This window comes from Jaculus jaculus, chromosome 7 (genome assembly GCF_020740685.1).
Source record: "Jaculus jaculus isolate mJacJac1 chromosome 7, mJacJac1.mat.Y.cur, whole genome shotgun sequence".
NCBI classification, from domain to species: Eukaryota; Metazoa; Chordata; class Mammalia; order Rodentia; family Dipodidae; genus Jaculus; species Jaculus jaculus.
Window position 1 is genome coordinate 19,498,355 of NC_059108.1, and position 12,244 is coordinate 19,510,598.

The 12,244-nt window shown below is 37.5% G+C and overlaps 1 protein-coding gene across 5 annotated transcripts in view; it reads right to left on the reverse strand.

Annotated features, from left to right (window-relative positions):
- Nucleotides 1-4,706: 4,706 nt before the first annotated feature.
- The window catches only part of Trpc4 (transient receptor potential cation channel subfamily C member 4), a 200,386-nt gene continuing 192,848 nt past the window's right edge, over nucleotides 4,707-12,244 (reverse strand). For 4 of the 5 annotated variants that reach the window (XM_045155285.1, XM_004660024.2, XM_045155286.1 and 1 more), the window contains 3 exons: nucleotides 8,595-8,636; nucleotides 8,394-8,483; nucleotides 4,707-6,128 (listed from right to left, as the gene is read on the reverse strand). In XM_045155285.1, coding sequence (XP_045011220.1) covers nucleotides 5,427-6,128; nucleotides 8,394-8,483; nucleotides 8,595-8,636 — 834 coding nt within the window. In that variant the 3' untranslated portion in view covers nucleotides 4,707-5,426. The remainder of the gene's footprint in view (nucleotides 6,129-8,393; nucleotides 8,484-8,594; nucleotides 8,637-12,244) is intronic. The other variant, XM_004660026.2, reaches the window with a different exon arrangement.

Below are 12,244 nucleotides of genomic sequence, written 5' to 3' on the forward strand. Positions count from 1 at the left end.
TCACTTGAGACATGTTAATTTTTTGTGTAGTTAAACATTTAAATTTTACCTATTTAATTAAATGATGAAAATAATATGAGTAAAGCAACATCAATGTTTCAGGACAGTCCTACACAGTAAGGAAGTATTTCAAGTACAAATGCTAGCTACTCATGTAGTTTTCAACATTCTCATTATGCCATCAGAGGAGTAAAAACTCATTCAATTAATATCATCTTGTCACTTGCACTAAAATGAAAGTTTAACATGTAGTCAGCATAAACTATTCATTAGATTGTCTAAATGACTTTCACAAGGAGTCTCTCTCTCTGAAACTTGGCGTTTTTTTATCACAGCACATCTCAATTCATACTGGCTTCATCTCACCCCAAGTGTATCGAGCGCTGTGCAGATAGGAGCTGCTTGACTGGGCAGCACAGCTCCAGAGAAAGCCACAGGTTTGAACAGGTGAGTTTCACTGGAACAGACAGTCAGGATCTGCTGATGCAGACATAGGGCTGGATCAGCCCCAGGTCTCACAGAGTTGCATCTTGCTTCAGCTTTTCACTCTCGAGCTGAGAGGCCTTCATACTGTAACATATATTTTATGAACAACCGTGTACATATAGGATGTTCCCCAAAAATCCATATTCAAAGGGAATGAACAATGGATGTTTTAGGAAACAGTACGAAAACATATGTAGAAAGCCTATTAAGACAATGTTGTTTGAAAGCAAAAAGGAAGATGGTATATATTTTGAATTTTACTTTTGCAAAGCTTGGATGACTTTAGATGTATTCTACTTCAACAAAGAGCAATAAATGACAAAATTCCCACAAGAAAAACTTGTTAGCCAAAGTTCTAGGGCTTAATGTCTCCAAATATCTAGGTAGAGTTGTGTTGTTGTATATATTTGCTTAAGATTCAACTCAACCACTGAGCAGTTGGCTAAAGCTACCATAAATATTCCAAGACTTCACTTCCCTATTTATCTATGGAAAGCTCATCTAATATTGTTTAAATACTTAAATTTAAAAATGAAGCAAAGTAACACATAGGGTGATATATCTGAATAAAATATAATATGCTACATTATGAAGTTATTACAATGATATTTCTAAAATTCAATCTAAGGATACAGCTGTATATGTGTAGAACATCGCTAAAATCTAAGTTAATTGGCTGCTCCGAATTTTGGAGACTGGATGGACAGAAAAAAATAGGGAGAAATAATTTTCAGAGTGGTGGTTTTGTTGAAATTTGAGCCATTGTAAACATTATTTAGAGAGCAATGGGGTGGTTGTGCTGGGTTTGAAGGATGTTCAGGAGGGCAGGCAGCATACACAGTGTGCAAGATTTGGCTACAGGCACAAAGTATCACAATGACTAGAAGAGGATACATCTCAGCACCAGAGACATAAGGTGAGCTCAACTAAATCCCAGAATTCTCTAGGGTTGTTAACAAGCAGCAGAAGACATTTTTATGCGATCACTACTTATATGCCCCTCTGCATTTGTTAGTTTATTAACACTGCTTCCTTGAGGATAACATCAAACCTTTTACTACCTTGACTTTCCATCTATTTCTTTTGTTACTCTCCAAAAGCTACCCATAACATTGTGTCGTTAACACCTGTGTGTTTGATCACTGAAATAGGTCAATCTATGATGTGTGCCAAGCCAAGAAGGTGAATAAGTTTTGCAGTAGTTTAATCACCAGCCAGTAAATAAAATACATAACTTAAGAAAATTTGATATGTACATATGCAACTCATGAAGCAGATAGATACATTATGAAGGTAATCACTTTGAATAATGATTCATCATTTTACAAAATAATTGCCTACATTTCCTTAAATAGCTAGTTTTTTTTTTACTGAAGTTAATGTAGATTTATTAATATAGAAAATTCAAGATAATATTTATCATAAATGGCGAGCACATCTTCATAGCACATATTCTGGAAAATGGGACTTCTAAGACAAGCCTGTGATAAATGAAATGTAAATTTAATCTCAAGTCTATTAATGTTCAATTGGATTTTCCACACAATCCTTTACATAACTCAGGATAAAAAGTAAAAACAGTTTTAAGATCAAGGAGGAATGAAACATAAAAAATATAATTTATACCAATGGAAGGTGATTTTAAAAAACATTTGTTCATTTTTAGTTATTTATTTGAGAGTGACAGAGAGAGAAAAAAGCAGAGAAAGAGAGAGAGAGAATATTTATTTAATTAATTAATTAATTAATTTTATTTATCTGAGAGTGACAGAGAGAGGAAGAGACAGAGAGAGAGAGAGAGAGAAAGAATGGGTGTGCCAGGGCTTCCAGCCAGTGCAAATGAATTCCAGATGCATGTGCCCCTTGTGCATCTGGCTAACGTGGGTCCTGGAAAATCAAGCCTCGGACCAGGGTCCTTAGGCTTCACAGGCAAGCGCTTAACCGCTAAGCCATCTCTACAGCCCTGGAAGGTGATTTTTAAACCTTTTTGCAGTGTCAGGAATATCTATGGACAGAAATATTAATCATAATGGAAGAAAATACCAAATTATTCACTCAAACATACAATTTCTTTTGCCTGAAATCCCACTGTTTTCTTGTTGTTCACATTCTATCCTTATTAATCATATTAATTTCTACACAATATTGCCACATATTTACAAGAAAAAATATTTCTAGGGCATTTGTTAATACTTATAATGCATCTGCCGTTGACACTTGCTGTGAGAACCATTATCCCTGAGACATTGAAAAGCATGGTGTTACCTGCTCCCCATTGATACCTCTGTAATCATCATACTCGTGTGGAAAATACCAGCATTTCAACATGCTTCAAAGAAATTCCAGAGGGGAAAAAAGGCTTTGTTGATTTTATTACTGTTGGTGATTTTTATAATTTTTTTGTTTATTTTTATTTATTTGAGAGTGACAGAGAGTGAAAAAGGCAGAGAGAGAAAGAGAGAGAGAGAGAATGGACGTGCCAGGGCCTCTAGCCACTGCAAAGGAACTCCAGACGCGTGTACCACCTTGTGCATCTGGCTAACGTGGGTCCTGGGGAATTGAGCCTCGAACTGGGGTCCTTAGGCTTCACAGGCAAGTGCTTAACAGTTAAACCATCTCCCCAGCCCTACTGTTGGTGATTTCTAGAAGGACAGGTGGGATTTGAAATTGAATTCTAATAAGGCATGTGTAATGGTGACTTATAGGGTCATTATTTGAAAGTACATCATACAGGCAACACAGGCAAAGAAAATCAATGGAAATATCCCAAATATTTAAACAAGCTTATAATTTTCTCTTTTCCTGACTATTTGGGTCTTTTGGTAGCCCTGGAGTTTATTACTCTGGGTTCTAGTATGCTGAAAGTAAAGATGTGCTTGACACCACACCTATGTTAATTAGGTTTGATTTCTTCAAGCATCTCAGCCACTCCCAAGTGTCCAGGATGAAGCAGATTTGAGAAGGAGCAGCAGTGCACTGTCTCTGAGCTTCCTCAAACTACTATCTAATATTTCAAGTAAAAAGCTGAGAACCCACACCACAAATACGTAAAAAAAAAAAAAAAAAAAAAAATCTAACTTCTTGGATGTATTTGGATCTAAAGAATCAAACACAGCAATCTTTAATTAGTGCATGGTTCTTGCTTTCTAAGAAGAGACTCACATTGATGGATGTTAGTAAACTCATTGCTCCAAAATACAGGATTTCAGGATGGGCAGTAGTAATTCCTGTAGGTAACACTGTTTCTTGGTGCTGATGTTTGGCGGGCAGCGCAATGTTGAAGGGCAGGGCCCTGCAGGCTACGCCACAGCTGCATTTCTGATGGAACTACCTTAGGTTAGTTCCTCGGCTCTGTTTCCTGGGATGGAAGAGGAAGAGCAGCTGCTGTGGAACAGGGCGAATGTTTTAGTCTCGATAAACACGCAGAAGCTCTGCTCACATGACTGCAGCAGCATCTTGTCTCTCATGCAAGGGGATAAGTAACTGAGTTTTATAACGTGATCCTGTTTTGGATCACTGGTAAATTATGCAATTTCTGTGTGTACTGAGGCAATTTCTGAAGGAAAACAGACTCTTTACTTTTCTATTGACTTGAGATAAATCTGAATGGCATGTGGCAAGAAACACTGTGGCGACTTCATAAGGCAGAAGAAATAAAATTTAAACCTTAAGAAGTTATCAATACCATTTTTATATTATGTGTGAATTCTTTCCTTGGAAGAGCTCAGTGAATGAATGTAATATCAGCTATGCCACCTGGAAAGCAACAGAAGAAACAAGGAATTGAACTGCCCCCATAAGGAAATGTGTATACTCTATTTATTGAGAAAATTAATGATTTTTTTTCAAAATTTTAATTTTAGAGAAATATCTACCATTCACACAAGGAAAGAAAACAGAAACCACTAGTCTTTTTTACTTTTAAGTTAACAACAATATTGTGTCGTTGAGCTTATTAGAATTCAACTTAGCACATGTTGAAAGTGAACGGCGCAAGTTCGTTTTCATCTGGCTATTAGGAGTGTGCAACCCAGTTACTTTGCTTAAGTGCCAGGCAATTTGAACTCATTATTGTCTTTTTACTGAGTACTGTGGGAATATTTTTGACACTCAGCTATTCACAAAGGCTCATTTTTGTACTGATAAACAGTTGAACCTAAAGTAGTTTTGTTTTATTTTTTTTTAAATGGAGATGTGAGCTTTATTAGGACAACATGCCATTAAAAATCACCAGTCATCAAAATTTATTAAGACAAACATTTCTCTTATGGAAAGAATAGCCTAAAAATCTACAAACTGCACCTGATTTTTGTTTTCGTAAATGGTTGGAACAAGACCCAGTGAGAAGAACGTTTACTTGCTTTAAGTATGTCCTATATTTATTTACATATTCTTAAGAAATGTTTGGTAATAATTGTTTATTAAAGTCAAACTGTAGGCCTGAATGAAAGTTCTCAGTGAGCAATCACCTCTAGAGATCCCCCCACATATGAAAAAATGTCTAGAGTCTAATATTTCAATATACACTTTTGCATATAAAAATATCTATTATAAGAGCCAACTAACCACATGGAATAAATTGCATTTGTTTTAATTGAAAAAGATTGCTAAAAATTTTCCGTAGGTTATTGCAACAGTTCAAGAATACAAGGTGCATTTATTCATTAACAAAAACAATTGTAAAATAAACCGTGGAAGCAAAAGCAGGCTACAAAACAGAAGGGTTCTTGTTGGCTTTTGCTTTGTTTTAAACATATTACAGGCTAATATGCCACAGTTGGTAAATGCTAGAATGTGTAAGCTAGCATTTGCTAATTCAATTTTTTTAAACATTTTCCCCACCCTGAACACAATGGCAAATATATATATAGATATGTATATATATTTATATATGTATATATATTATATATAGGTACAGTAAACGTCCCCTTCTTCAAGCATCACAATCTGGTGGTCACATAATCTTCATGGCTGTCGTTGAGGCTGGAGTCATAGTCTATGCTGGAACCCTCGTCCTTAGAGTACTTCTCCTTTGGAATCATGGGGACAGTGTCCTCCACCACCACCTTGTCTGACTCGAACGAGGACACTCTCTTGCCTACCTGGAAACCCAAGGAGTCCGTGTTCCTTTCTCTATGGTCTACTAACACACACTGTTCACTGAGACCAGGGATGCCCAGGTCACCCCGTGTGGCTAATCCTCTGGATTCCAGTTGGATATTTCTCTCAAGTGGTCCTGCCGCCTGTTGACGAGCAACTTCTTCTGAAACAGAGAAGATTTGGTTTGCATTTTGCTCAGCAGTGTTTTGTTTCGATCGTCTATGAAACAACCCGAAGTTTTTGATATCAGCCACAAAATTCACTTTCCTCTGCTTCTCCCTGGGTGGCTCCTGCACCACCAGGGCGGAGCCATTGCTTATGTTATGTCTCTCGGAGGCAATTGCTGCTGACCTCGGGTGAATCAGGGTGGTTAAATCAAAAAGGCTGAGATTCTTTTTCTTGTCCTTGCTATTACCTTCGCTATCACTCTTGTCGGAGTCGGCGGAGTTCGTGGCATTGGCTGCCTGGATTGTAGAGAGCTTGCTTCCGCGGAGTAAACCCAGAACTTCGAAGCGGAAACTAGAAATGTCTTGCTTTAGCTCCTGGATGAAATTTAAAGTGACACATTAGGTTGTGACTTAAGGAAGCATGGCCACATAATTTCATATATATCTGTCATATTCCCACTGCTCTTGGGGATTAGGGATCTGTTCTACTCTGATGTTGTTTCGAACCACCAGGTCTCTCTCTAGGGCTTAGTGTCATTTTTGAGGCCTGGTCATTTCCTGACTGAACTGAGGTACAGCCAGACAGTTAATGAACGGATGGATCTCATAAGGGACCCATGGTATGAAGGCATTATTCAGAGGTGGTGGAAAGTAGGAGGCGAGACCTAAGTAGGTAAGGTGGGTTTTTAAGAGCATGCCTTTGGTGGGGGTGAGGGGGTCATCTCTCTTGCTTTGGTCCTTTTCCTGTACTTTCTTTGTTGTGCTACTAAATGCCACGCTGTGAGCTGCGTGCTCCAGCCTGCCCTCGGCCCTGGTAAGCTGACCGCTCTGAGACCAAGTGCCCAAATAATATATCTATATATCTATCTATATCTATATCTATATCTATATCTATATCTATATCTATATCTTTTCCTTTTCTAACTCCCTTTTCTTCAGGGTTTTGTCATCACAATGAGAAAAGTCAGTAATGCAGATAAGAAAACTTTCAGCCTGTGATGGACAAGAAACAGGAGTCATCATCCTTCCCAGCACCATGTAACTAAGTGAGCTGTCCATTTCTTTGGGACTGTAGCTTCTCTTGCCTCTGCAAAGCATCATCTGCTGTCATGGCCTCTACACCATCAGGGATATGTTGTTTGGAGTGTTGACATATTTCTTTTTTATATCCCAAAAGATAATCAAAATCAAATAAAGCAGCCGGGTATGGTGGTGCACACCTTTAATCCCAGCACTCGGGAGGCAGAGGTAGGAGGATCGCTGTGAGTTTGAGGCCACCCTGAGACTACAGAGTGAATTCCAGGTCAGCCTGGCCTAGAATGAGACCCTATCTCAAAAAACTAAAACTAAATAAAATAAATTAAAAAAAAAAACTAGATCGTGCCCTTCTGAGAGACGTTCAGTTATTTAGCACCTTGGCCACGGCCTTGCCCCAGCCCCTGCATGGCTGTATCCAGGCCCTGCTTCACACCTCGCTTTCCCTAGAGTTCTAGACGTCCATTTGGGTAGCCATTCTCCGTCTTGACTATGTAAAGGCAGCCTTCTTAACGGCTGCTCCCTCCAACTTGCCTTTGGGGGCAAAGTGAATTTTCCATCTTTGTGACTTGGATTTAAGGTTGTAAAATAATGTGGGTTTTTTTTTTTTTTGAACTTAGTTTACAATTTTTGTTACAAGTTTTGTAATTCACCTACCTTCTTACACAATTGGATGCACATCTTTTATTCCTCCTCTATCAAAATAGCTGCTATTTCTATAAAGCTCTCAAATATTTTCCATTTAATTTGGTTTTATCTATAAGAGCTTTAAAGCATTCTTCCAAAAATCTCTAAATGGTCTTTCAGAATTAGAAAATCAATTTACATCCAGATTTACTATATATTCTACTTTTTCTTTTGTCTGACAGATATTTGAAGATAGCAACTCAAGTACAAAGACTAAGGAAATTACAAATAAACTAAACCTTACATCTGTGACACCACAACGGTGCAGAAGACCAAGAAGACTTCTGTTGCTGGCATGTTCCTTATTAAATGTTCCAGATTTAGAAATCCGACTGAAATATCAAACACTAAGATCCCTCAGCAGAGCGTGGCTGGGATTAGTGAGTCAGAGAGCCACTAGGCACTGGGATTTTCCTTGCCACCAAGTAAGTCCTTTGACATTTTGGGTTAAGCTGATCTCATTTCAAAACAACTTATTTTGTGAAGAAATTTCCCAACTTGCTGCTCTTTCTTTTTTGTTTGTTTTTTATTTTTATCTTAGAGAGAGAGAGAGAGAAGGGGAGAGAAAGAGAGAATGGGCACACCAAGGCCTTTAGCCCCTGTGAACGAACTCCAGATGTGTGCCCCCTTCTGCGCATGTGCAGCATTGCGCTTGCATCATCGCTGTGCATCTGGTTACAAGAGACCTGGAGATCCAAGCATGCGTTCTTAGGCTTCGCAGGCAAGTGCCTTACCTGCTAAGTCATCTCTCTAGCCCTCTTTCTTTCCTCTGCTTTTTTGTGACATTCAATGGAACTTTAATTAAAACTTAAATAAATAAACACAGAAGACAAGGCACACAAGCCTGCTGGAACAGAGAGCTGATGCAGCTCCCAATTCTGCAGAGCCTGCCTCTCATGATGAGGAGGAAGCAGTTACCTTAAAGTTCTCTTCAGTCAAGCCTTCCTCAGTCTTTGCATCTCTGATCATGGCTGCCACGTACCGCTTCACCAGGTTCCTCATCACTTCCTGAGACAATTCGGAACAACAGTATTCAATGCAGGAATGGGCTTTCTGTCCTTATCCAGTGTTCTGTTTTATTCTAATGCAAATCTAAGACATAATACAAGGAATACTTACTTGATACTGGTGATGTCGTCGTAAATTGTCAGCAGCCCGTCTCTGAAAAGGAAAGGGACATTTCCTTTCTGGTTATATTGCTATGTTATTATTCTTTAAAAAAAAAAAACAAGAATGTTCTTTTTCTCCTTTACTCTTCAAGGTAGGTGTTTTACTTAGACACATGGGCAATAGTCCCAAAGATGTGCCACATTAATGCCAATGTTACATGAATGAACCAGAACCACACATACACCCTGTAGAGCCCTTAACATACAATATATTAACACTGGTAGGAATGAGGTTCTGGTATTGCTTGCAGGATGGCAGAGAATTACCCTATCATAGTCTACCCACACACACAGTCCCTGGAAATAAGGCCGAGGTAGAGATAGGCAATAGCAGTACAATATCCAACGAGGACAAAATCATTTCACAATATCAACATGGAAGAATCTAGCAGTTAATGAAGGTTGAAAAGTGCAATCAGAGATCTTAGTGGGCAGTGAATGTCCAACAATAATTCCAATCACGTATCCTTTAAGAAGAGATACTTGTTCTAGTCAAACGAGTGGATGTAATAAAATAAAAAAAATACATAATGTTAGTTAAGCTTATCATTTTTTTAAGTGGATGTGAGTTGCAGCTACCTTTTTTTTTTTTTTTTTTTTTTTTTTTGAGGAGTGGAAATGGAACCCAGGGCCTTCAATGAGCATGCCAGGCAAGCCCAATCAATACCCCTGAGCCACACCTGTAGACTCCACTCACACTGTCAGCTACAATTAAAAAAAAAAAAAAAAAAAGATAGCAATTTTGTAGTACACAATGGGGAAAAGATGGTTAATGATAGGGAAAGTTCATTATGAAGTGAGTTGAATAACAAATGAGGCATTTTATATTTTCTGCTTCAAAAGTATCTAAAAACATTAGGAAAATCTTTCTATCATACTCTCATGTTTGCATTTCAAATAAACAGCAGTATTGGCTCTTAAATCCAAAATCAATCTAGAATAACACCACTTCTATAATAAAATAATTAATTTGGTATATTTTGAGAAGAAAATGGTATAATATGTCTTGGTTACAAATGAGGCTTTTGATCTTGTTTCTTACTAAATACTTAATCACAGGATGATAAAATAGAATTTTTAAGAGTTGTGCATGTTTCCCTGTGAAAAGAGGTTTTAAAGAGAATCAAATAATACATCTCTTGACAGATATACAGAGCAATGCTATTCTACTGTCCATAAGAAGTGATTTGTGTTTCAAGATCCAAGGTGACTCGTAGAATAAGATGAGGCAATGGTTTGATTCTTAAAGCCACTAATTATTTTAAATGTTCATTTTTGCATGTGAAACACATTTTCAATATGATTAAGGCATTAGTTTAAAAAATAGGAGATTAGAAACAATAAAAAAATTAGAATATTTTATGTCTGGGCCACCAGATGGGGATGTTTGCCTCCTGCTAAGATACAGTTCAGCTCAAATCGAAGACCAAAAGCACTTCTTGAAAGAAACAGACCTTCCTCATCTTTGTGGAGTTACTTGAACAAAAATACTAAAATTTGATCGCACTATTCTGCTTTAAAATACTTTAAAAATTCTATACAAGTTTAAGTCATGTGTAAGCTTTAGATTTCTTTAGCACAAAACTAAAACTGACAGAACCAGAGAGCTATCAGTAGTAAGTAAAAAATGATTATGATATATTTTAGTACTAAAATGGCACAGTCTTTCTTTCCATAGAAATATTCATACTTAAAATCTTAAATCATATATGAAAAGGATCAAAGATCATAGTGTAAACCATAATTTATTATTCTCGGGAAATTTTTAAAAACTGAAGAGTTTTACATAAAAAGGGCATAAAATGGAAAAAAAATCTTCTATGTAATTTTCAGAGATTACTTTCTATAGGCTAAGCTTATGGAATTAATTGCTTAATTACTTCTTAGCAGCTGTTTATTTTCTGCATCTCTGTGGTAATGATATAAAAAAGTATTTATATTTTTAAGATATTATATCAGCCAACTGAAGTTCAGTGTCCTGACTAGGAAATAGGAATGAATAAGTTAATCATCTCCTGAATGCTGAAAGTAAAATAAAACAATGCAATCCACTTACCAAATGATAGACATAAAACTTTGCACTCTTCATCTTTCTAGTTCCCTTTCTCTCATTCCCACTGTAGTATGGGCATTGTTTTATTCCCTATTATCAGTCTGCCTGCCTTTTCCTACATTCCACCTTTTGGAGGGAGTTTGGTATAATATTGAGAACATGGACTTAAGGCTTATTTCTGCATTTAAAATTGACTGAACCTAACCAGATGCACAAGGGGGCGCACGCGTCTGGAGTTCATTTGCAGTGGCTGGAGGCCCTGGCATGCCCATCCTCTCTCTCTCTCTGCCTCTTTTTCTCTCTCTGTGTTGCTCTCAAATAAATAAATAAATAAATAAAAAATGACTCAACCTTTTTATGCTTTCCAGGTGAAAATGAAGGCATGCTAATTTTGAGTATTAAATGAGACTAGAGATCTTATGTAAGACCTCTGTCTCTTCTGCTAGTTTCCATAATCCTTCCATTTTATCATTTTCCAATTAATAATGCAATTTCCATATCTTAAAATATTCTTGAGGTAGAAAGCTGCATAAGCTGGCCCATCTCAGAATTACTTCTGAGGAAGTAAAGGAGTTTAGCTATAATGTAATGTTTCTTCTTTGTGGGATTTTCATGTTACTTTATGCATGCGAAGAGCATTTCATTGTATGCCTTTAGCTTTGGATAAAGAGAGGAGTCGGAAGTTTGCATTTAAATGTAACGTAAGAGAGAGGATGGTTCTACTGACCATGTATAGATTAATACATACTCAGTACCACTTGTCTCTTATGGGAGTTCAAAATTTCAGTGAACATTTCTGCATGACATTGCATATCTGCTGCTCCTCTGTGAACTTTCTTTTGTTACTATATAGCGGCTTCTAGCTTTTACAGCCAATTTAAGATATGAGAAATGCTCACATATACATTCTTTCAGTGGTCTGCAAGAACCTAAGATGAATAAAGCACACTTAAGTAAAAGACACACTAATGTATTGTAGTCTGTAAGGTGATGGCATACATGAAGGGCCACAGAAGATGGAAATCGAACACTAAGCACATGGGAACTGTGTTATGTGCGGACAGAGCAGGAGGAGGAGGTTACATTTTACTGAGGAAAGAAGCTACTGTTTGGACTTGAAGAGTCACAGGATTTTGATACATGAGAGACAGTTGCGTGAGAAGATTGGAATCAGGTGAGCAAACTTGCCAGGGCTTGTGCAAGACCGGTTATAGGGACACGTTATCAAGACGTTAGTAATTCCATGGTTATTGACACCTGAGTTTTTGACTAGTCTCATGACATGAGAACAAGATTTAACTTCTATGCCAGGCATCGGGCAGCAGCGCCAGGGAGGAAATGAGCTTACTAATGTTTGGTCATGGCTACTGTGGTCCTTGACTGGCGATTGCATTCCCTTACTCTGTGGGAAGATCCTCACTCAGTGCTCTCCTGGTAATGCTGTGTCTCTACATAGCCATGTTCCTACAAAAACCGTATTCTAGTATGACCTCAGCTTAACTAATTATGAGTACAACATTCTCAAGTACTAAGGTTAGGATTTGTTT